Genomic DNA, 25,486 nt, shown 5'->3' on the forward strand with positions numbered 1-25,486 from the left:
GAATTCCTTCTTCTTCTCGCTCATGAATTGGCCTTCAATTAAGTAATCGGGGTGGGCCTTTCAATAATTTGAGAAAAAGTCAATTTCTTTTTGTATTTTTTGAATTTTAAAATTTAAATACTAATTAAAATTAAAATATTAGGATTAACGTTGGAAAGATGAAGAATGTGAAAATGGTGTGAGTCGTTGGGTTGCGGTGCATGTGAGGCGGACGCTTTTCTCAGCATAATCTCAACTGAAGGTTAGAAGTTTGGAGAAAAAGGGAAGGAAATCCTGATTTCACATTTAAATAATATTAATGTGAGAAAAGAAGACCGAAACTTGTGCAGTTTCTTCTGTTCATCCCTGCCTTCATTACAGGGCTGTTTGTCTCATGCCACCGGCTGCAGCAAGTTAAAGCTATACAGGTTGAAACAGTATCGGTATTTCAGAGAACCGGTTAAGCGCGTTTCCGGTGTAACAGACAATAAAATATTTGGAAATCAATGTTTTCCATTCATACATAAATTAAATAAACAACAAAAGGCCCGCTCTTCCTCTTTCTCTTTCTACTACTTGTTTCTTATTTCATCTTTTTCTCTTACTTTGATGTTGTAAAACTTCATAAATATTCTTTCTTGATTATTTTCATTCCATTTTATTCAAATCCCATTCTTCGCTGCGAAGAAGAAGATCTCGTTTTTTTTTCTTTTGGTAATATGGCTCTGCTTCTTTTGATTCACATTGCTCTGTTTTCCACTCTCTGTTTTGCTGCCGACCCTTCCGTCTTCCTTGATTTTAAACTCTCTTACATCACCCTCTCCCCTCTTGGTGTTCCTCAACGGGTTTGTTTTCTTACTACTCTCTGTTTCTTTCAGTACTTACACTTTGTGGGATGTTTCTGGCTTAGATTTTTGAAGTACATCAGAGGGTATCTCTTTAAGTAACTGCATCTACAAACTGGATTGTTAGTTAACTATTTGTGATTTTCCACTAGTATATTATATTTGTGTTCTTTGATTAACTTTTGAACCTAAGTTGGGTACTTGGCAATGGTTGTGCTTCAACTAGATTAGTAGTTAGCATATACGCATGTCGCATAGGACCTTACGACTTGTCCCCGTGTTTGAAAATCTGGATACTTATAAAAGTTCAAATTCCCTTATGTTTAATTCATCTGTTGGCAGGTTATAGCAGTGAATGGGGCGTTTCCTGGTCCTGTTGTTAATGTCACAACTAATTACAATGTGAATATTAATGTTCACAATCAGTTGGACGAAAATCTTTTGATGACTTGGTAGGATTTTAGTGTTTCCCTTGGGATATTATTACTACTATTATTTGTTCAACGTCAGGTTCTGAAATTTGAGATTTTACAGGCCAGGAATTCAAATGCGGAGAAATTCATGGCAGGATGGTGTTCTTGGCACCAACTGTCCAATTCATCCCAAGAAGAATTTTACTTACCAATTTCAAGTCAAGGATCAAATTGGGAGCTTTTTCTACTTCCCCTCCCTCAATTTTCAAAGAGCATCGGGTGGCTTTGGTCCCATTATTATTAATAACCGGAATATTATAGCAATTCCTTTTGCTCATCCGGATGCTGACATTGTCCTCTTGGTGGGTGATTGGTATACCAAAAACCACACGGTTAGTAACTGAGGAAGGGTTGGGATTTTGATTTTATCCGCATTCTACCCTTTTTTTTTTTTTGCGGTTTAAGTCTAATAATTGACACACGCTTCTTTTAGGCATTGAGAACAACTCTTGAGTCTGGTGAAGAACTTGGGATGCCAGATGGAGTTCTCATTAATGGGAAAGGACCCTACCGGTATAACTCAACTCTTGTACCCGATGGTATTGAATATGAAATCATTAATGTTGATCCAGGTATTCTTTTCAAACAAGTTTGCTTTGTTTTTCTTATCATCTGGGTATATGGTATCATCAGTTACGGTAATTTTTCTGAGCCTGATTTAAACTGAATGGTTTTACCTTTTGCGTTGGCATCCTTTAAGCTTTATCTAAAATATACCCCACACCCTTGAAAGTAATAGGTTTCACGTGTTTCATTCAGTTATTGATAACGCTTCATGTAACATCAGCTGAAAGGGGTTTTTAGTTTTTACTGTATGAAGTCTTAATCTGCAATGGCATTGTGTTTTTCAGGCAAAACTTATCGCTTTCGAGTGCATAATGTTGGGACATCTACTAGTTTGAACTTTAGAATAGAGGGCCATAATCTTCTCTTAGTGGAAACCGAGGGATTCTATACAACACAACAGAATTTCACCAGCTTTGATATTCATGTGGGACAGTCGTATTCATTTCTGGTTACCATGGATCAGAATGCAACTAAAGATTATTACATTGTGGCAAGTGCTAGGTTTGTAAATGAAACAGTGTGGGAAAGAGTAACCGGTGTGGCCATCTTGCATTATTCCAACTCAAAAGGACCAGCCAGTGGGCCTCTGCCTGTTGCGCCAAGTGATATTTACAATCAATGGTCAGCAATGAACCAGCCCAGGGCCATCAGGTTTATGCTCACAGTTCCTTAGCATGTGTCTAGATTCATACTTTCCTTGCTTTATAAACTTCCAACGGCCCCTCTTTCTAAAGTTGGCTTATTTTTAGAACAAATTTGTCTGCAAAGATTCACATATTGAACTCTCTATTTTGTAATGATTAGGCAAAATACTACTGCAAGTGGAGCTCGCCCAAACCCCCAAGGGTCTTTTCACTATGGTTCAATTAATGTGACTGACACATATGTGATACAGAGCTTGCCTCCGGTTAGGATTGATGGGAAGTTTCGTGCTACACTGAATGGTATCTCTTTCGTCAACCCTGATACACCAATCAGGCTAGCTGACCTGCACAAAGTAAAGGGTGCTTATAAGCTGGATTTCCCCAATAAGCCACATGATAGAACTCCCCACATGGACCGATCTGTCATTAATGCTACATACAAAGGATTCATAGAAATTATATTGCAGAATAATGACACCAAAATGCAGAGCTTTCACATGGATGGCTATGCATTCTTTGTGGTCGGGTAAGAAACTTATACATGATGTGCCAAGTGCCAATCTGCATTTATGTTTTATAGTATTTTAAGCAACTCTTGGGTGTTTTATGCAGAATGGATTTTGGTGTGTGGAGTGAGAACAGCAGAAACAATTATAATAAATGGGATGCGATTTCTCGCTCCACAACAGAGGTTTGTTTTTTTCTAACACCACCACCTTGTTCACCGCTGTGTGCAGTGGCAAGTGCTTAATTAATTAATATTTCTATTAATTTGTTTTATGTAGGTCTACCCAGGTGGATGGACGGCTGTCCTTGTATCTCTTGATAATGTTGGAGTATGGAACCTTAGAGTGGAGAACTTGGATAGATGGTACCTAGGCCAAGAGACCTACATGAGAATTATCAATCCAGAGGAAAATGGCAAGACAGAGATGGTCCCTCCTGATAATGTTATTTATTGCGGTGCTCTGCAGAGCTTGCAGAAGTATGTATATATATCTGATAATGAAACCTTGTTAAAATTTCTCTCCATCCCTTCCTATTACTAATGGCCGGTTGTATTTGCAGGGAATCACAAAGCTCTTCTGCAATGGCATTGCACTGTGGTAACTTCAAGCTGTTTCTAACTCTAGCCATCACAATTTTAGCCTTGTATTTTCACTTTTAGGTGACTATTCAAAGCTTACAGCTCCTCGGCGGTTTGGTATATTTCTCTATCCTGTAGGAGTGGTTTGCTCCTATTTGATAGTTAGATTAGGCGTGCAAATGAAGTCAGACCTCACATTATTCTTTGTTTTGGTGTTAAAAGTTTCTCCTCTTTCTACATAATTGTAATTTGCATCATGAGGGGATCCATCATTATGTACTTCACATTCTCTATACCATTGGACTTCACTAGAATACCTTACGTCTTCTTTGTTAAAATTTTGCTTTCTATGTTTCCTGGGTTGATTTATTACCTACATTCAACATTATTTGTCTTGATTCTGTAAGTAGAACAGGACCTTTTTATGGTACTTATGACAATTCATTTTAGCAGTGTTGTGTGAACTTTTGAATGTCAGTTCTATAACATGACTTTAACTTGAAGCAATGGGGTATCATAACTCATAATCTTGATTTAGATTTTCACAAGAGGGACAATTCATCTACTTTTAGCACGAGTGGGGCAAAGTAGCTTTATAATAGTTGGGATTTTTTTGGATTGAAAGAGAAATTAGGATTGAAGATAAAAGCAAGAATATTTGGCTTCGAGAACGCAGTATCCAACAATAATAGGATCACTAAATGGTATGCAGATATGATGAGGTGGACTGTGCCGAAGCAGCAAAAATGTTATTCTTGACATGACAACATTTATAAATTATTGGAGTAATTACATTCATAATTATTTTTTTATACAAGTAATATAAGAGATTATTACAACAACAAAAATTTAAACTTTACATAATTGTCGTAAGTAGAAATTTTCAAAGATTTGCGCAAAGTGATAGTATAAATTAATATCAAAATAAATTTAAAATTATTATTAAAAGTGGAATCCAGTATAGAGATATATTTGCTTTATTTGATATTGATTTGAATTAGATATTTTAACCTTACTATATTATTTTTATTAGACTTTAATTAAAATAAAGAGACAGGAGTTATCATTATTATTTTTCTTAAAAACGGCATTTATTTCAAAAACATAGTCATATTAGAGTATCAAATATATAAAAAAATCATGTGTCACCATAAGCATTCACAATCTTAATTTCGAACATATGTCTATTGTGTTACACTTCTCTTAAAAGATTTTATTTCTATATCATAATAATGATATTACGTAAGCCAATGATTTCCCTATATTCCACCTTGGCTAGAAAAGTTAACCAGATATATGATATCTTCCATTTCTCTACTTTGTGGAGTTTTTGTGTTAGTCACCATCTTACACTGCCTATGCTGTGTTTCAACAATTCTGCAGCTTGTGGCCTTGATCGATAAATTTTCTTTTCAAATATATATAGGTGGGTAAAAGCGTGATTCAGTAAAGTCTAATGATTATTTGTATTGAAGGAAAATAGTCTATTGAGAACCCAAAAAAATACATACAACAAAATATCAAATTTTATAAAAATTCTCTACAATAGTTTTTTTATAAAATAATATATCATCTGTATTTGCGCTTCTTCTTCTTTTTTTCCTTTTTTTCTCTAACCTTGGATTCCTTGTTTCGAATATTAATGTCCATCTCTGTGTCTCTCTCATGTGCAGTGTGCGTTGAGAAGGAGGGGCACTATGAGTATGTCCATGGGGAGATATCTTTGGCTAAAGTTAAAGCCGTCTTGACTCTTGTATGAGTCTGATGAGTAAATGTTTTTCCAATTCAAACTTCTCTAAGCTTTTATAAAAATTAATTTCATGGCAGTATTTTTTTTAAATTGACTTCATAGCATTTTTAGTTCATATTAAGCAGTACTCATGCTCAATCACTTTGCTCCCCTCATCCTTCGACACTTCTTGATCACTGTCTATGCCTTTTCTTGCATTCTCTCGGTCCGCCTTCAGTTGAACCAAACGTAAATGTTCAAGGTAGGTATTTCTTGCTTCTTAGTTTCACTCCTCTACATGCAATGACTTGTATCATATCTGCTATATGTCCTTTCACATCATCCAATTTTAAGATGTTTCTTATACGTACTTTGCATGCCCTTCAAACACCTTCCTAGTATCAGAACATGCAAGAATATTTTGGGAGTTTCAAATGCCTTTAGGATGAGTTCGGTGTTCCTATATAAGCTTGTAATTCTCTGAAACTCTGGAAACTTGCTTTTTACTCATTTTCATGCATTCCTAGTCATTTTGGCCTCTATCTATAGCTTGATAGGCACCTAGTTTGCTCATATATATTTTATATACCTTTTATTATATGAGGTTAGGTAGCTCTCTACCTCTATGTTCAACACATTTTAGGATTACGTATTAGCAGAAACTTGACTTCCACAGCAATATTTTTAGGATGACTGAACTATTTTGGAGTGGCTTCTACGTTTAAAAAGAACCAAAAAAAGAAAAAAGAGTATACCTACGCATTTGTGTTGCGTGCCTCACTTGCATACCAAGCTTTCCAGCAAAGCTAGCATTCAAGTAATCATTTTAGACAAGTTGAGACAATTTATATTTGATTCTGGTCCCACCAGATGTTTGTTTGATATCTATACATGCTGCTTGGACCCTCATTGCAAAAATGGATCTTTTTTTATCGTCTTTTTCAATATTGCAGCAAAGCATTTAAATTTGCTTTACTTATAATCCAATCAGTAGTCCATAAGAAACAATTCTAGAAACTAATATTGATCACAAGATGAAAGAAAGAGGCAAAGGAAAGTTTTTCTGATTAACGCTACTATTTACTGACAAGTATAAATATCTTATCACCTGTCGGGTCGATCAATAAACAATAATATATGTGTCTGGGGCTGTTATATACTTAATCCATAGGCCATAATTAAACAACTCAGTTCCTCACTGTAATACTCCTTTGCTACCTATACCAATTTTTCTTCTTGATGGAAACAACTTTTTTCCCCCTGACTAATCATGTTATTAATTTAATACTACCAGGGAAGGGAAGAGCTAGCAATTGTTATATAGTTTTGATATGTACAGAAAATTAAATAATAACTTCCCTTCCCTTCTTTCTTTTTTCCCTTTGAAACTGAAATATATGCTATGATTAGTAATATATACTGTCAAATAATTAAAGGACCAGTCACTTCCACAGATCAGTGTGACGATTGGATGTTGATGCATTTTCCGGTACCATTTCTTGTTTGTTTAAATGTCTGATGAGCAAATTTGCGTGCTGCGACGAGTGGAAGACATTCTTAGCTGAAGCACTTGAATAGTTATTTTGCTTGGCAACTTCTTCTCGACTGAGTTGAGAAGCCACAAACTTGTCGAGGATGCGCCAATCGGTGACTTGATCCGCCGCATGCTCATTATTGGTGTTAGCATAGAGTGTCTGCAAGTGTTGCTCATGAGTTTCCTGTAGAGTGCTTGCATTGTTGATGTCTAGCCCAAATGCTTCGACGGGTGGGTGGAGTAGTTTTGGGCTGTCTAGAAGTGGTAGCTGGAGGTAATGCTCATTTGGGGCTTGGTACTGCAAATCAAGCTCTTTCTTGCAGGAATAGGGAAGGTGGTGGTAAGCCATATTTTGCATTGGTGAAGCAAGATCTGGATTGAAAGTGACTTGGTCATCGTACCAACAGGGAGACTCATACTCACTGACTTTGTTAATAGCTGGTATTCTCTTCTTGAATACCCTACACACAACCCATCCTTCTTCCTGTGGAGTCCCGTTTTCGTCTGTTTCAAGGCGATACTCATGCATGATCCAGTCTGACTTTTGTCCATTTGGGGCTCGACCTTTATAAAACACTAAGGTCTTCCTCATGCCAATCAAGTCATGCTTAGAGTAAATAGCCTTGTCTCTACCGGTTGCTTTCCAAAACCCAGCTGCAGTGGCTCTATTTGTGCGAGTTCCAGTTGGATACTTCTTATCCTTATGACTAAAGAAATACCATTCATTTTGCTCTTCTGTCCCTATTCTGCATAGCTCTGTTCAAAATACACGCAAGGTGTTGAATTAGTGTCATTTGGCCTTAACTTTGTAATCTGCAAAGATTTCAGAATTTATCTACCTTGAAGATCCCATGGCTCAATTTTATAGAGATCAACATCTTTAATTACATCTAGGTCAATCCTTCTTGATGTAATTTTCTTCCTCAGGTAATAGGCCACAAGTTCTTCATCAGTGGGATGGAAGCGAAAGCCTGGAGGAACTTGTGAAAATGCATTCATTTTCCCCTGCAAACCCATCACCACACTAAACTTTGATCACATGATAAATTAACATAATTTTCCATTAACCACAATCAGAGAACAGATGAGCACGGATCGATCAAAGAATTGATTGAAATGTACACTTAGCTACTAAGATTTTAAGACCTAGCAAAATTCATGGCTTAACTAGTACTTGCCCATTCAACTTGGGACATGGTTTTATCAAAAGAGAGAAGAGAGAACTTGTTCCATGGTTGTTGCACAATTATAACAGACCATCTCAATGCGGGCAAAACCTAGCTCTTTTGAGAGTCTACGTACTCATATTTTTACGTATTTAATTACTTTCGTATTTTGATTCCCAAAGCAATTGGTAAAGGATAAACTACAACTGGCTCAACAATATAACTCTAACTACAAAATATCAATGCACATGTTACACCAAGTAAGAAAATAAGTGAATTTTCCATTTTCTGTTGTTCTTACTCTGCAAGACATGATGAAAGTATATGAATAAATCATCATATAATCTGTAAACTAATCTGTAAATTTCATTTTATAACTCTTTAGATTCTACATATATTCGACTAAATGAAGAAATCTAAAAAAGAAAAGAAAACAAAACAAAAATCAATTCATAGAAGCAAGAACGGTTAAGATAAGTCTGATTTCGATTATTTTCATTACCATTTTATGCAGTTTAAATTGAAATGCACGTTCCTTGCAGATTCAATGGCCTACATTATCATTGTTTTGTATTAGATAAAACTACAATGAATGTTTTATGGAGGCCAATAAGACAATAACATAATGAAGACAAGTAAACAAAATCATGTTAGTATCATTATATTATGCATATTCAACTGTCCTTCTGTTTCCCCTAAATCCTTTTAAAGGAAATATGATGATATGTTATATTTGATAAGTCCCTTTTTCACAAGGCCGAAAGGAGTGTAACTCGGACATTCATTGTAGGAGAATGTGGATATATAGTTTTGGTAAGAGGAGAATAACATGTTGAAATACCATGTATTTAATCGCATATTAATACACTTTTCGTATATAATCATAATAGATTAAAGTAATAGAAGCTTAAAAGAGAGAAAACAAAGTTAGCTTTCTTTTTTACCCCTTTTTTCTGCTGTGTTAATGGAAAAAATAAAGAGAAGAAGAAGACACCTGACATAGCATTTCATTCTTATCTTGTTATTACAGCAATAAGGTGCACGAACACAGGCCGACATGCAGTGAAATTAAAAGCACGTGATAAACCCATTATGTCATCTCCATTGTAAACTCATGAAATGGCTGAACAAGTGTTCATTGTGGCGAGAGATCCTATTTTGTGATAAGGAAACTTAATGGAACACGCATGCTTTCGAGGTCTACAGTTGGTAAAATAGTCTAGAAGAATGTATTAATGCGTCGTAGAAAAAGAAATATATATTACAAGTGATAATTTTTTGCTGAATGTAAGTATGATGATCATGGGATTAGTGCAAGTTTTAATTATCCAAAACTGGTACAAATATGCAATCAATGACAAAATGAGTTAGAGGCCCACTTTTCATTAGAAAGAAAAACTTGTAGATCTGATCAAAGATGTTCCTTTGACCCAAACTAAATTCATCCCATAACGTTAAACCTAACACACACAGTGTTTTAGACAATCTAAAGAAAAATATAGAATTGCGTGCGTGTGTGATGTGTGTGTATAGAGAGAGAGAGAGAGGGAGAGCTCACGGATCAAGCAACCAAAGATCTCTAGCTCTTTTTTAACACACGGATCTGGAGTGATTGAATCTTCCAGGAAGAATCAAGAAAATGCCTTTTTCTCCCGAAATATGTCGACAGTGTTCTAAACTTTTAACCATTCAGCAGGCTCCAAATTTGGACAAGAAGACCAAGACAGAGAAGCAGTCAAGTGATTAATTAGTGGCAATAGGTAGTCTTATTTTTTTTTTTGCTTTTAACTATTGACTCCAAATTTGGACAAGAAGACAAATAAAGAGAGAGAAAGAAACAAGTTACTAGATATTTTTTTGTGGTCTCGAAAACTGAACCCAACTGCTTTGGACAAAGGATCGGTGGGATCGAATCCCGAAGGAAGAAAGCAGAGAAAAAGGGAAAGGGTTTGGAGGAATGGAGAAAGAATACGGTTATATAGGAAGCAAAAGAAAAAGAAAGTGATTGGAGAGAGAGGGAAACCCTAATGATGGAAGAATTGGTAAGATGTATGTTAGTAAGCTAAATGTGTTCATTATCTATCATAACCAATCATTGTCTCTCACTGTCGGTTTGGAGCTAAATTGGTGCAGAAGCTTAGGGCGGGAAAATGGTGGCGCAAGATTGGCTGAGAGAAAGATGGCGAGAGAGAAATACCCCACTCTTCTGCCACCTCCACCCGTAAATGACAACGACCCTAATGAGTGTGAATGTTTTTCAGTTTCGAAGTCAGAGGAACCAACCACAACATCAACTGTAACAGAAATCATATTAGCTATATGGGGTGTGAATCAATTGTGATAGTGCTGATCTGGAGTGGGGTGACGCAACCCTAAACCACCAGCAGCCCACGAATACTTTGATAATATTATTGATAAATTCCAGCAGAGGGAAATGGTCTACTCCATGAATCTCCCTATGTATGGCCGGCCCCCCTCTTAGCCCTAACTCCTTTCCTACTCCCTACCATTTCCTCTAATATCTGTTATTTTGGCTAAACAAGGGGTGCGTGCAAACCTTGGCAAGCTGCTTCCACTTGTCTTATTTGTCATAAAAATGTAGGCAACATCATATATTCACTAATACATTTGAAAGAGAATTTTTTTTTTAATTTATGGTTTAATGAGCCAACAATTTTCTTTTTTTAATTAAGATATCATTGATGTTGTTTTTATGTTTTTGAAAATTAATTCATTCTAACAATGTTTGTGTGTTAAGAACTTGTATAAGTTTCTGTTCCACTTTCACTATCATAATGATAATAAATATATGGGCAGTCCATTTTATAAAGAAAACACGCCCAGTATCTGCTCATCAGCTTGCGCCATTGTTACGGAGTTCAATCTCCCAATTTTGCTTCAACAGCTTGCTCATAGCTTTTATCCCTTCCGTCCCGTGCGCGTCCTTTTTCTTCAAGTAATGACGCCCACCAAACAACGGTACGTGGCTCCGTTGGGTTGGTCTGATGCTTTGACAACCATACTACTCCCGATTTCCAGTGGCTTCGCCGTCGGTCCAACTAACTTCCTCCCTGGGAACCACCTTTGCTACATTATGCGCTAATATCTCTCTGATTCAATTTTATTAAATAAACATAGTTTCTTATATTAGTAACAGAATCAAATAAATTTAAATTTTAATATATATTGATTAAAGAATTTCATAAAAATCATAAAAATGAATTTTAAGATATTAAAAATTAAACAATATTTTTAAATAATAAATCTCTGCATTATGCTATACGTGACTGGTGAACAGTAGGTCACGCAATGCAAGATGGATCGGAAGTGAATAATAAAGAAATACTCCCCCTGGGTGGGCCTTTGTATGCTGCGGCTTGCGGTCCGGCGTGGGCTAGCCACTATCATTAAGCTCGCACTTGAGGGTGGGACTCCCCGTCTTTTATCCCAAATTTCAGTGCACGTGAAATTTAGCAAAGCTGCAAGTATTGATTGCAAACCTTGAATGGTTCTCGCGTAATCACGTTTAAACTTATATCCTCTTTTGTTGATATAATATTAATGGACTAAAGCTTAAGCAATTTGTTTGTTTTATTTTCCAATTTATCATATACTAACTTTTATGTATTTAAAATTTATAATTATTATAAAATATTTACTTAAATTGGTGTCATACCAATTTAATTATGTAAGCACCTTAATTTTATAAAGTACTAAAAATATTTTTATCATTTTATTTACTTTTAATAAAATAATATAATGATAGCATTTCAGCTCAAATCACATGTTGATGATTTCCGACCAAAATCTTATTTATTTTTAAAAATATCAAAAATTAATTTGATGAAATGTTATATAATTCAACTTTATTTGTTTAATTTGATAAAATAGATTTCTTAAATAAAATTTTAGTCAAAGAAAATGAAATGTAACACCCCTTACCCGAGACTGTTGCCGAAGTCGAGCATGAGGCGTTACTTGACTTAACTTAAAAGTTCAAAGCATAAAAATTTACTTTTAAAAGTTATTTCACTATTCATAATAAGGCTATCCACCTGCGCAGCAGTTACTAAATTAATTATAACTCAAGCTACAAAATTAAAAATTTAGATCCGTAAATTTTCTCTAAAACTAGACTCATATATATTTTTACCATAAATGTTTCAGAATTTTGGTTCAGCAAATTAGTACATTTTATTAGTTAAATTCTCCCTGTTTCACTGATCAACTATCCTGACCTCTAGTCACTAAAATTCAATTATCTCATTGTACAGACTTCATATGGTGATTCCACTTATTTCTACTTAAAATATACTCATTAAGGAATCTATACATCTAAATTATAACTCATAATTCCTTCTGTACAATTTTAATGAATTTATAAAGTCAGAACAGAGGACTTCAAAAACCATTCTTACCCTGTCTCACTAAAATTAAAATATCTAAAAATATATAACTCTTTTGCTTACTCTATTTATTTCATGTGAAAGTAGGCTCATTCAGCTTTAATTTCATATCTCACTCAGCTTCTAATTCAATTTACACTATTTTTGGTGATTTTTCAAATTTACATCAATGCTGCTGTCCAAAAACTGTTCCATTGCAACTGTATTTTATTTTATTTTTTTTAAAATTCAATATAACTCTTTTATAATTATCTAACCTTCCCTGCAAATTTCAATTCACTACCAATTTCAGCATTTCAACTACTTCATTCAAATACTAATAAAGTTCAACCAATCAACCATTTCAAGCTAAAAACATGTATATTTAAATGTCTAACACAACCATCACATTCAGATTTACCTTGCATACTTAGTCATTCATTCTATTACTTTTTACTTCAATTCCCTATACATGCCATATAAATCAAAAAGTTGTTTAACAAAATCTACCGGAGTAAATTTGAATAGTGTGATCGTTGATGTAGATCCGATCCTCCGAACATATATATATCAATCTACAAGAAATAATAAACACACACAAGTAAGCTTGCTGAAAGCTTAGTAAGTTCATAGGCTCATAACAAAATCTTACCAAAATTTCACTAACAACATTAATAAACAAATAAAAATTCAACATTTCCTGCCAACCACAATCTCAAACAATGAATCTATCCAATCGAGCTCAATATCAGATGTCAACTTCAATTCCGACATTTAGCTTCAATTGCACTTACAAATACCTGTCAAATTAAGGATCGTCTTACGGATTTGAGTACATCGTTTGCCCGATGCCACGATTTGCTTGAATATTTCACATTGCTATAACTCAGTATGGTTTTCTTCACGGAAATACCATACCTACTTTTCACAACTCAGTATGGTTTTCTTCACGGAAACACCATACCTACTTTTCACAACTCAATATAGTTTTCTTCACTGAAACACCATACCTACTTTTCATAACTCAGTATGGTTTTCTTCACTGAAATACCATACCTACGTTTCACACTTTTCCATGGATCCACCATGGACTTATCCATCAATTCATCACTAGTTATCGAACGTATGTACTCAATCCTGCGTATCCCTTAATTTGAACTAACAATCTAATCCTATTCTCATTTTTACCATAATCATAATTTAACAACAATATACGAATTGATACATTATATCATTCCCACAGTAGCAATTAATCATTAAATTTCAGCCATATGAACTTACCTGGGCCAATTCGTAGAAGTTGTAAAAGTTTAGAAACTAGTTCAATACTTTCTCTTTTCTGCGTTTATCTTCGAATTCTCGATCCATAATATAAAATTTTTCATTTATTAGCATCTAATTCAATACTAATTTACTTCACAATTTATGCCTTTCAATTTTCGAAATTACACTTTTACCCTAAAATTAACAATTTTACAATTTGGTCCCTACTCAATTAACCCTTAAATTGATCTAATTTTTCTAAATTAACACATTATCCAACCATTTTAGACTACTAAACAGCCTTTTATATTCATAATTTCAGCACAAAACCCCAATTCCTAACTTTTTCACAATTAGGTCCTAAAATCATTTTCTACTAAAATCAATTAATAAGATCATAATATAATGAAATTAAAACTTCAAATATATAATAATTCATCATAAAATTCCAGAACTTATTCATGGTAACTTAAAAATCACCCATGGAATCAAAAATAATGAATTCAATAGTTGGACCTAGTTGTAAAAGTCACAAAACATAAAAATTTCAAGTAAAAAGCAAGAATTGAACTCACATGGTATAAAAATATGAGGAACCAGCTTGCTTCAGACCTCCTATGGAGTTTTTTCTGATAAATTATGAAGAGATCTCTAGATTTTTCACTTTTATCTTTGTTTTATATATTTAATTTATAAAATTTCCAATTTTGCCCTTGTTTCTTCTTACTTTCTTGCTGATTTTTCTTGCCCAACCGTCCAGCCCATATAATTTGGGTCTAATTGCCTTTTAAATCCCTCCTTATTAGTCACTTAAGCTATTTAATCACAATTTAACAAATTTTGCACTATTTTCAATTTAGTCCTTTTTAATTAATTGACTATCCAAACGTTAAAATTTTGTAACGAAACTTATATAATAACTCAATGACACTCCATAAATATTTATAAAAATATTTATGGCTTGGTTTATGAACTCGAGGTCTCGATACCTCATTTTAGACCCAATTTACCTATTAAATTCTTTTTAAATCACAAAATTAAATAAAATCACAAAATTCACTAATTCAAAATTTCTTCTAAATTCACACTTGACCCATAATTATTAGTTCATTAAATTTTAACTCATTGGTCGGATTTAGTGATCTCAAATCACTGTTTCCGACACCACTGAAAATTAGGCTGTTACAGGAAATATGTAATATATATAAAAATAAATATGTTAAGGGTACGATGGTATATTAGCAAATAACACTTATGCTTTAACCCATAATAAACATATGGTAAGAAAGTAGATTTGTTCATGAGTAGGGTTCTAGTTTGATCTTGACAAAATTTTAGGCCCGTTTGATAAGCTTGGGTTTAACCCAAACTAAAAAATAGATTTAAAATTTTTGCTCAAGTTTGGCCTGAATAATAATGCTAAAGCCCAAACCCAACCTAGCCCGTCCATAGTAAAATTTTGTATATACTTTTTAAATATATATATATAATACATCAAAAATACTAAAAATATTAAAATAAATGTTTCCCAAAAATTGTAAATAAATTTTAAAAAATATTTATACTTAAATAACACTAAGATAGGTGCAACTTAACAAGTAAATGCCTCTAAAATAGTACCAAAATTAACAATAAAATAAGAGTTATACAATATCTAACCAATAACAACAAAATAGCAACAACATAATAGTGAAATGAAAGCAAAATACTGAGAAAATAGCAAGAAACAACAGTAAAATAATGGGAAAACAATAAGAAAACAACAAATTTTTTTCTTTTTGCAAATTCGAGTGGGGCTAGACTGGGCAAAAAAAGCCTTACATGAGGCCCAACCTGTTTTTTAAATGAGCCTTGTTTTTTTTTTTTCCAAACCCATTTTTTAGGTTTATACATTTAGCTTCTTTATTTATCACTATTATTTATATTAAATGTGTGAAATAAAATGTTTTAATAAAGAATAAAAAACAGAAAGAACTAATTATTAAAAAGGAAAATAGTTTTTATAAACATATAAAGTCCCGAGTGGTGGGCTGGGCAAAATCTATTCTCAACTTGATTCTTAGGCTAGTTGTGCAAGGATCCAGCCCATTATCTTCCCAAGTTTCTTCGGCAATACTGTGGATTTATTAAATAAAAAGAGAAAAATGTCAAACCTAGCAAGGTGAACTCAGTGGAAGCTTAAAAGGATGAGGCCGATGGAATAAACGTAAAGAGAAAACAAGGGCATTTATTATTGGTATTAATTAATTTAAAGTACGTAACTTAAGGTAAGTGCCACTGGCAAAGGCGCCCGCCATTGAGCCTCCAGATGATCCCATCTTGCTTTTCAATTTAAAAGCTTGTTTAATTTCTCTTCAATCAATGCAGATTACCTTTTCAAGATATACATGCATAACCTAGGCGGCGAAGTCCCTTGCTGCTTGATCTAACCCCAGATTATTGAAATTGTCAACTGAAATTGTATCTACTAGTTATTGTTTATTCTTCCATTAATTTCTCTCTTTTTTTCTTTTCCCAAAATACCTTTTTGGGCAACTTATCTTTGGCTTATTGACAAAGGCAACTACGTATCCAACATTCCAAATAATCTGAAACTAACGCCTCACCAGTTACGACGGTACACGAAGTCTCCGCCTGTTGCGTGCCTTATTTCTGCTTTCTTTTGTTTAGGCGGAAGCAAGCAAATGCATGCATGCTTCATTACAAAGCGATTGGTTTTGGTCATCCATGAACTAATTATATAGCATTATCCCATAGATAAATTGGATACCATTCATCTTAAAATTCAACCTCTAAGCCAAATCCGTGCTTACATATAATAGGTGCTTATATTTTTCCTTGGACATCTGCAAGTAGACAGAAACAGACTAAAAGGGTAACTAAACAACGGAAACGTTTAGTCATGAGCCTAATACAAAGGTTATCAGTGTTGGGAATGGCGGCAATGGCGATGGGTTTGGTGGCTTCACATGATTATGGTGCGGCATTAACAAAGAGTATTTTGTTCTACGAAGGCCAGAGGTCGGGGAAGTTGCCTCCTACTCAAAGGATCACCTGGAGGAAGGATTCTGCTCTTCGCGATGGCTTTGAGATTGGTGTAAGTCTTTCTGTCTTCCCTCTTCGGCAGCACAACGGTGCAATGAGCTAAAGTCTTTGTTTGACAAGTAATGTTGGACTACCCGAAAAAAAGAACTATTGTGTGCTAGCAATAGCACTTGCGTGACTCAAGTTCTTACATTTCATGGGATTCACGCCTAAGAAATACTTGCATGGAACAGAAATTACGTAAAATAGAATAGACCATAAAAACTGAAAAAAAAAAAAACATTCTCTAGCTAGTTTAGTATCACATTATATGGCTTTTCATTCACAGGTTGATTTGGTGGGAGGTTACTATGACGCTGGTGATAATGTTAAATTCACTTTTCCAATGGCTTTCTCCATAACTATGCTAGCTTGGAGTTTACTAGAGTTTGGCCAATCCCTTGGCACAGATCTGCAGCATTCATTGAAGGCAATTCAGTGGGGAACGGATTACTTGCTGAAAGCCACAAGCGTCCCAGGCTTTGTGTTTGCTCAAGTTGGCGATCCTTATGGTGATCACAACTGCTGGGAGAGGCCTGAAGACATGGACACTCCTAGAACCCCATATGCAGTGAGTAAAGAGTTTCCAGGGTCAGAAGTTTCGGCTGAGATAGCTGCTGCGCTTGCAGCCTCTTCAATGGTGTTTAGACCTATTAATCGTGGATATTCTGCAAGGCTGCTCAAAAGAGCAAGAATGGTAAATGGTGGTATTAAATTAAATAATTTTCTTTGGATCTAGGAACATGTCCCATGAGTAACACAACACTTGTGCTGGGGTTAGATTTTTGAATTTGCAGATAAGTACAGGGGATCATACAATGATAGTCTTGGACCATGGGCGTGCCCATTTTACTGTGATTATAGTGGATATCAGGTAAGGTTAGGGGAAACAATAAACATTCAAATGATCAGCTCATCATATATAAATTAATAATGACTTCCGATACACCTTAATCAATGCAAGGATGAATTAGTTTGGGGGGCAGCATGGTTACTGAGGGCAACAAAGGCTCCCTATTACAGGAATTATGTTTTAGCCAACATTCAAAACTTGGACAAGAGTAGTAGCTTTGCGGAATTTGGATGGGATACCAAGCATGCTGGCATCAACGTACTTGTTTCGAGGGCAAGTATATGTAGTATTAAATTTTAATTTACTGACTTGAGTAATTTTTATTTTTATTTTGTTCTTGAAAACATGGAGATGATCAAATATCAATGTAATAGTTTACTCATCTGCGCGCAGCTAATAAAGAGTCAAACTCCTGAGCCTTTCATTACCAATGCAGACAAGTTTGTCTGCTCTGTGTTGCCTGAATCACCAACTATTTCAGTCTCCTACTCGCCAGGTAAGGCAATCAGTTTTCTCTTACGACCAAACTCAATTCTATTTACTGGCTGACTGTTGTTTAATTTTCTTGGAAATTAAATACATGTAATATACATTTATCTATCTCCCTTCCCGTCAGGTGGGCTCCTTATTAAACCTGGAGGAAGCAATTTGCAGCATGCAACAGCTTTATCCTTCCTTCTTCTAGTGTACAGTCGCCCTCTGAGTAAAGACAGTCGGGTGATCCATTGTGGCAATGTTGTTGCCACCCCTGCCAGGCTTATACAGGTTGCAAGAAGCCAGGTAATGAATTATATGATTATACATTAATGTCCATACCCCTGTGACTAGCTTTGTTTTGGGAATAATATATTGATGCGCGCATGCAGGTGGATTACATCTTAGGAAGCAATCCACTGAATATGTCATACATGGTGGGATATGGTGAGAAGTTTCCGGAGAGGATACATCATCGGGGCTCCTCTTTACCTTCCATTACTCAACATCCCCAACATATTGACTGCACAGGCGGAGCCACCTATTTCTATACTAACAATCCTAACCCTAATTTGTTAACAGGAGCTGTTGTTGGAGGACCTGATATTAAGGATTCTTATGGTGATTCCAGAGCCGATTTTGCACACTCCGAGCCAACCACATACATTAACGCACCTCTCGTTGGTCTCTTGGCTTACTTCAAATCACATTAATGATTAACCTTCTTTCCGTTTCTAGCAACTGTATACAAACATGCATGTCTGTATGTATATAATTAATTGGATTTCTTACCCGAGAAATTTGTTGATTTTTATATGACAGTGTAGCAATTCAACTTTGAATGCTACAAAAGGTCAAATCTTGTTTAGTGGAATCAAACTGCTATCCTATGCAAATATTGCTCAACTTCTCTATGCTTTTTTCTTTTTTTTTTACAGAAAATGAAACAAACTTGATAAAGCTTCTATGTTTAATAAGGATAAGAACAAGTTTAGAAGTAAAACTAGAAAGAGACTGAAAACAAATTACCGGCTGGAATAAAGATTAAAAACTAACCAAAAGCACCCCTGCATCACACCAAAACACACACCTGAAACGAAATAACATGTTTGAATCCATAAAGCACACTTAAGCCCTAGAGGAGAAAGCAATAAGAACACCATACACAAACAGCCTTAAAAGCTCCTATAAATGCCAAAAAGAAAGGCTCAAAAAGTGAGCTGCGATGGAAGCCAAAAAACACCATAATCAGTTGTGAGAACACTCCAATCAACATATAATATCAGCTCAACATCCTCTCTCAAGCCAACAAATCATCCCATATGATTCCCTCGTAGCAAAAGCTTGCAAAACGATTTCTTATAACTTAAGATCCTTATTAAGTATCTTCCAAAACCTTCTTCAAAGCCAATAAGCGCCTTGACCAAAATCATACCCCTTACTCCCAGACAAGAACAATCATCATCGCCAGGGACTTTTGAATCCCAAAAAAAAACTTATCTAAAACTTTGAGTCCAAGACAAAAACAAGAACCCGAATATGATAACTGCACCACCCACTGGTCAACTACACCACCCAAGCCATCACTGTTTTCTTCATTATTGTTTTATGAAAGTCAAACAAATTTCAATTCACTTAGAAAACTTTAGAGTTTATTTATAACTTCTAAAAGTTTACAATCTTAAAATTTCTTTACAAACAAAATTACTATGAAACGGTTGAATTTCGATTCAAGTGTCCTTTTGAGTTAATCTTTAAAAATGTGATTTATTTTAGGTGTAATTATGATTTACTCGAATTTAACAAAAGTTTGGAACCGAAGGTCGTCAGAACTTCATCTTGGATAATTGGATCTGTTTTAGTACTCATGAGAATTAATCTTGAAAATGAATTTTATATATTTTATATTGATGCAACTGGATTAGAGAGAGCTTTAATTTAATGTGTTCTAGACTTGATTTGAAACAGATTTACTATTATTTTTGTTAGTGAATAACAGATTTACTATCATTTCTTTGGGTGGTGTTTGAAAATTAGAATTTGTATTTGGGTTCAAATTTCAAAATTTTATCTTTGGAATCTGTGATTTATAAATTCTATATTCCTAAATCATTTAAAACACTTTAGAAACATTTTTAATTGAGCTAGGTGTTTGGGGATAATCAGGACTAAGTTCAGGTCTCTAGGGATCAAATCAAGTCAAAATAGAAGAAGGCCCCTATCTGACCCGGTTGTATCGATACAAGTAAATACTTTTGCTGATACTATTGGGTATTACTGTTTATTTTTAACTACTAACTTAATTGTACTGATAAAAATTTACCAAAACCCAAAAATACTCCAAAACTCACCTAATCCAAAACATTGCCAATTCATCTCAAAATTTCAAGCATATTTAACGCCTTGAATCACATGCTCACAAACATATACACCACATTACTAATTCCATGCATCGATTTCACTTATTTGGCGTGCAAGCAATACCTCAAATATAGTATAAACATAACCAAAATGAGCACGCGCATACCATCATATTCCTAGGTTAACATATATACACACCACCATACATACATGACCACATTCAAGTAACAAGCCTTTAACATGATAGGTATCAAAACATCCAATAAGCTCAAAGACTATTCAATGACTCTAGCTACATGTTAATTTGCTACAAAACATATCCAAAGCTATACAAATTCTGTTAAGTTGAGAACTGAATCTTAAATATTTTTGTATTTTTTGAATCTTCGAAATTTAATATTACTTGTGCACAAAAATAAATAAAACCGTATGCTGAACAATAAAGTTCAGTAATACTAACATAATTTGTAAACAAAATGAATCAATGCATAATTAAGTTAAACACATTTCTTAACATATAATTCATAACTAATGAAACCATATCATCTACTCTTGTGTCATGTACTTATTATGCTTGTTGTAACAAATCACTTTCAATTACTTTGAATCCATTTACTATACAATTTCAATACCAACTCAAGTGTTTGTATTATAAGTCAAGTCATATACACATATTTACTTTCTCATTTCACTATCAAATCTATTGCTTCGTTTTATAATTATATCGTATGTGATTAAGGGTGATCAAAATTCAAAACTCTTAAAGAGAGAAATGCCTTGTTCTGATGTTTATGGGTCTTAAAAGGAGGTGCCTTTTCAAGACGTCACGTGTAGACCTGTTCATGGATCGAGTTATTTATCCAAGCTTGAAGGCCTGTTAGAAATTGATGAGGGTTTGAGAAAAAATATTAGGCCTAAGAAATGGACTTCAATAAAAAAATTAAGTCCATTTAAAATATACGTTAGGTTCAGGCTTAAACATTTGAGGCCCAAACCCAACCCGACTCACTTTTAAGTTTGTAATATTTTATATTATGTTATTTTCAATAATTATGTAATTTATAATACATAAAAATTAAATCTATAGTAATATATAATACTACTATAATGTAAACATTAAAAATGTTAAAATAACTAAATATAACATTTTAATAAATAAAAATATAAAAAATCATTAAATATTAAATTAAAAATAATATAAATAGATATTTTTAAAATTTAAAAAATAATATGAGCAAACCTAAAATGAACTTGGATTAACTATTTACAAATGAGTAGGCTTAAGCAAAATTTTAAACACATTCCAAACCAAACCGAGTTTAAAAAAATATTAAATATATTAATATCATGTCTAAACTCGACTCAAACCCGACACACAAACACTTCTAATCACGTGTCATTCCCATATTAATTTCATACTTTCTAGAGCCGAATCCTATATACTCATATGAGACGTACATTTGGTTATTTTATTGTTAGCACTTAAAAAGCATAAAAAACCTCGCCTTTCCTTTTCAAATTAAAATGTCTGAAAGTCGATTCCACTACAGAAGTATAACAAACAACCCGCAATTTCAACAAACCATATTTTGTCTAAACCATCAAGAGCTGGTTTTCTGTTGTTATAAAAAATGAGGGTAGATAAGCTGGTTCAATCCAAAAGATAGGCAACAGATGTTTCCCCAAAATAGATGTGTTGTAATATATTAGCATAACTACTTCAAACGATAGTTGCAATTTCAACTACTTTCACGTCTTTACCATTCAATGCCTTCGTCATCCATAAACCAACTACCCCTCGCAGCTATTGCTACCATATTGCTCAAATTGGTTCCATATCAAATACATTTTCACTTCAACTAACACCATTTCTTTCTAGAAAAACCCAACACCTTTCATTTCTCCAGTAGCTGGCCCCTCTTCTTTATCAACATTTCCCAAAAACACAATCCGACCTACAAATTTCACAACAAACATTAACTTTAAAGTCAAGTACTTTTCACCCCCAAAAGATAATATAATAAAACAAGCAGACTAAATCTCTCATTTCCTCCATGAAGCAGAAACAAGACCAGGAAAAAATGGATGAAAAAAAAAAAGACTACACCAGTAAGGCACAAGACAGCCTAGTGTCAGATTCATCCATACATGGACACACAACATTCATAAAATATAAATATTTAAATATCAACACCAAGGTAAACAAAAAAAGAATCTGAAAATTTCAAGCAAGAGAACACATTCTTCTTATAAGCACCACTTGACCTTTTTCAATTTTATAAGGTAAGATCAAGGATACCTTTTCCAACAGGCATAAACTGAAAGACCCATAAGGCTATTCGGGATTTTGCGGACTCCTTGGTACAAAATAATAATATTATAAATTATTATTAACTTTTCTTTCAATTCAAGGTAAGTACTCCAAGTTTGGCATGCCAAAAACAAAACAAAAGTCAAAAAGCATTCATGACTTCAAAATCTATCCCATGACAGTAAACCAAAAATTAGTGTTTAATCATAAAATCACTCATCCAGTTGACTATACACATCTAAATTTTTGCTATTGTCAAATAAGGAATTAATCGCGGTATGAAATATTAATCAGAAATACATCCATTTGAGCACTAAAAAGACATAAGAAAAAATCTTGGCAGACAAGTATAGTGGTTTCATTTTTTTCTTTTCAGTTCAATAGAGCAAGTACTAAAACAGGTAATTAGTAAGCATAGAATGGAAGAAAACAAAATGCTTACCATTTCGACGAACAGAAATCTCTCTCAGTCGTCGAACCATACCACTGATTGGATCAGCGAAGACTTTCATCTCCAGATTACCCTCTAGATATAGAGTTGTGCTACATCAGAGGAAAAAAACATATACTACAATCAAGATAAAGAATGAAAGCATTTAAAAGGCATCAAACCCTGCTCAAAACCAGATTACTATAGCATTCAATATCCCACTCTCACCCATTCCAAGAGACATATTAGAAACCTCATTTTGAATTTCATACATAAACGGAACTAGTTGCCCTAAGTTTATAAACTGCAAATAATGCTATCAGAAAACTGTTATGCTCAGAAATGATCCACTACAGTTTCCCCACCCAAGAACATGGAATGCACAAAATCCAAAAGCTACCTAGATTTCATCAGCTGATTAGTAGTTCTCATTCAGTCTAAACTCAGACATAACTCAAATCCTTCAAAACCAACTATTCTCTCGACAGAAGAAGGTTGACTTTATCCGGATTCTTGCAGCCACCTTTTCTCTTGCATTTCACATTCATTAAAGAAGGCTACCCAATTCTAGATGTAAACAGACTGTTACAAGAGCATCTTCAGTATAAGTGTCTAATAACTTTAATGATTTAGTAATACCAGAGCATTCACCCTTAATCTTTTACAGCATGTATGTACTTCTAAATCAAAAGAAAACACAGTAACTAACCCTTACAATAACTTTTACAAATAAAAGGGATGAAATTCAAGGATAAGAAAATAGACATAATCTGAATATAAAGAAGCATTTCCGCATATTAAGTACAATGAAATATGCTTCGAATGAAACCTTACCCAGGGAGAGCATGCTTCAGGACAAGACCTCCCAAGTGCTCTTGGTAAACACAAACGCGATGCCACTGAATAGCACAGCGATTAGCATACTCCACTGGTTCCTCATTCCCATATGGCCTCCTGTTGTTTCGAATCCCACCTGTCCCCAGGGAAAATAATGTCACTGACAGCCCACTCTTCAGTTTCTTATTAATTGGGGTCTGCCCTACCTGTCCAACCAGAATTGCCTACCAACAGGAAAACCAACCAAAAGCCAAAGAACCACTTCGAGTTAGCATATATGACATTTTTGTCCTCTTGTTTTCTTTTTAGAGTTAGCTAATGCCCAGAAATCACCAAACAGAAATATTGAAATTTCTTTTAATAAGAGAGAGAGAGAGAGAGGTATGCAAAGTCATTAGAGTGAAAATGAATGCACCTTGTAAATGCCCGTATCAAAGCCATTCTCAAGCGGGCAGTCGTATAAACGACTCTTAGTGTTGGAGTCCTTGGCAGATTCTAAGGGCGTTGAGGATTGCGAAGAAGGTAAGTCGGGAAATGGATCAGAGTCCGAGTCGGAAGTTTCAGCAGAGGAGGAAATCGGGGTGGTGGTGCAAAAGGGCATTGAAAGTTGAGAAGTTCTGGGGTTACAGAGAAGAGATCTATAAACCCTTCTAGATAAATTTGCCATCGAATTCGCCATTTTCTTTTTGGCTGGAGCTGGAAAATTTCGAATGTCGCGGTGGCAGAGTAGGCTTAATTCTTAAACACAAAGCTTAAACCCTAGCAATGTATGACTCACACACTCCCACATTTCTAAATTTTCTTTATTCAATTAATGTTTTCTCCTTTTATTTACAACTAGAGAGGCTGCCATATTTTGTATTATCGAAAGGATAATTATTTGGTATGATATATTTATTTAAATAAAAACAATTATTTAATATGCAAATGAAAAATGTGACAAGTTTTAAATTTTTTAAATAATTATTTTTATTACACTTTCTGATGCAATATCAAATATTTTTTTTCAAAATGTAGAAACCCTCCGGACTTAAAAATAAAAATTAAGTACCTGCTTTTTTTTATCTAATTGGAAAACTTTTAAAATACATAAAAGATCCTCACAATTTTAAAAAATTATTAAGTCTTTTTGTACTCAATTAAATATTTGAATTGTCAAAATGCATCAAACAAATCATTTAACATTAACTTTAACAGTTGACGGTTAAAATTAACATCCCTAATTTTTAGTTAAAAGCACCATGTGTCACAATCACAGTATGACATGTGGTAACAAAATAATAAAAATAAAATTATAAAATTATTAAATTTTAATAAAAATATTTAAAATTTACTAAAAATTAGAAAAATTTATAAAAATCGTAAAAAGTATAAAATATATAGAAATATAGAAAATAATATAAAATTTTATAAAGTCGTAAGAAAATTATAAAATGTATAAAATATAAAATTTGTAAAAGAATT

General features: G+C 34.0%; 4 protein-coding genes across 6 annotated transcripts; 2 read left to right on the plus strand and 2 right to left on the minus strand.

The window, feature by feature from the left end:
* Positions 1-518: 518 nt before the first annotated feature.
* On the plus strand, positions 519-3,909 carry LOC105785142 (monocopper oxidase-like protein SKS1; the record flags this gene model as incomplete). Its single annotated transcript, XM_012611081.2, has 9 exons — positions 519-824; positions 1,167-1,276; positions 1,359-1,629; positions 1,731-1,869; positions 2,149-2,515; positions 2,669-3,034; positions 3,121-3,199; positions 3,294-3,493; positions 3,577-3,909. Coding segments are annotated over 9 exons (1,938 nt in total), but the record flags the coding sequence as incomplete, so codon positions are not given.
* A 2,450-nt stretch (positions 3,910-6,359) lies between these two features.
* LOC105785150 (NAC domain-containing protein 7) lies at positions 6,360-9,971 on the minus strand. Of its 2 annotated transcripts, XM_012611093.2 has the most exons (3): positions 9,583-9,971; positions 7,698-7,863; positions 6,360-7,614 (listed from the first exon to the last, which is right to left on the minus strand). In XM_012611093.2, the coding sequence occupies exons 2-3, from the start codon at positions 7,855-7,857 to the stop codon at positions 6,767-6,769; spliced, it is 1,008 nt and encodes a 335-aa protein (XP_012466547.1). In that variant the 5' UTR covers positions 7,858-7,863; positions 9,583-9,971; the 3' UTR covers positions 6,360-6,766. The 2 variants fall into 2 exon arrangements, with proteins under 2 accessions (XP_012466547.1, XP_012466543.1); XM_012611089.2 differs by lacking the exon at positions 9,583-9,971 and having other exon boundaries at positions 7,698-9,567.
* A 6,492-nt stretch (positions 9,972-16,463) lies between these two features.
* Positions 16,464-18,869, plus strand: LOC105785172 (endoglucanase 8). Of its 2 annotated transcripts, none has more exons than XM_012611123.2 (7): positions 16,464-16,769; positions 17,046-17,453; positions 17,538-17,630; positions 17,721-17,908; positions 18,020-18,105; positions 18,226-18,389; positions 18,476-18,869. In XM_012611123.2, the coding sequence occupies exons 1-7, from the start codon at positions 16,575-16,577 to the stop codon at positions 18,794-18,796; spliced, it is 1,455 nt and encodes a 484-aa protein (XP_012466577.1). In that variant the 5' UTR covers positions 16,464-16,574; the 3' UTR covers positions 18,797-18,869. The 2 variants fall into 2 exon arrangements, with proteins under 2 accessions (XP_012466577.1, XP_012466569.1); XM_012611115.2 differs by having other exon boundaries at positions 17,721-17,882; positions 18,003-18,105.
* Positions 18,870-21,932: 3,063 nt separating this feature from the next.
* Positions 21,933-24,835, minus strand: LOC105785165 (uncharacterized). Its single transcript, XM_012611105.2, has 4 exons — positions 24,438-24,835; positions 24,020-24,246; positions 23,198-23,298; positions 21,933-22,399 (listed from the first exon to the last, which is right to left on the minus strand). The coding sequence occupies exons 1-4, from the start codon at positions 24,699-24,701 to the stop codon at positions 22,320-22,322; spliced, it is 672 nt and encodes a 223-aa protein (XP_012466559.1). The 5' UTR covers positions 24,702-24,835; the 3' UTR covers positions 21,933-22,319.
* Between the last annotated feature and the right edge of the window lie 651 nt (positions 24,836-25,486).

Source organism: Gossypium raimondii, chromosome 7 (genome assembly GCF_025698545.1).
Source record: "Gossypium raimondii isolate GPD5lz chromosome 7, ASM2569854v1, whole genome shotgun sequence".
NCBI lineage: Eukaryota > Viridiplantae > Streptophyta > Magnoliopsida > Malvales > Malvaceae > Gossypium > Gossypium raimondii.

Excerpts from the sequence above, each read along its gene's own strand:
- LOC105785150 (XM_012611089.2), bottom strand. The coding sequence starts at position 7,875 with ATGGGTTTGCAGGGGAAAATGAATGCATTTTCACAAGTTCCTCCAGGC. Across the intron at positions 7,615-7,697 it reads TGAGCCATGGGATCTTCAAG|AGCTATGCAGAATAGGGACA; the intron begins GTAGATAAATTC and ends TATTTTGAACAG.
- LOC105785172 (XM_012611123.2), top strand. The coding sequence starts at position 16,575 with ATGAGCCTAATACAAAGGTTATCAGTGTTGGGAATGGCGGCAATGGCG. Across the intron at positions 17,631-17,720 it reads GTGATTATAGTGGATATCAG|GATGAATTAGTTTGGGGGGC; the intron begins GTAAGGTTAGGG and ends AATCAATGCAAG. Across the intron at positions 18,390-18,475 it reads TACAGGTTGCAAGAAGCCAG|GTGGATTACATCTTAGGAAG; the intron begins GTAATGAATTAT and ends GCGCGCATGCAG.
- LOC105785165 (XM_012611105.2), bottom strand. The coding sequence starts at position 24,701 with ATGGCGAATTCGATGGCAAATTTATCTAGAAGGGTTTATAGATCTCTT. Across the intron at positions 24,247-24,437 it reads TTGATACGGGCATTTACAAG|GCAATTCTGGTTGGACAGGT; the intron begins GTGCATTCATTT and ends TCCTGTTGGTAG. Across the intron at positions 22,400-23,197 it reads GATTTCTGTTCGTCGAAATG|GTCGGATTGTGTTTTTGGGA; the intron begins GTAAGCATTTTG and ends TGAAATTTGTAG.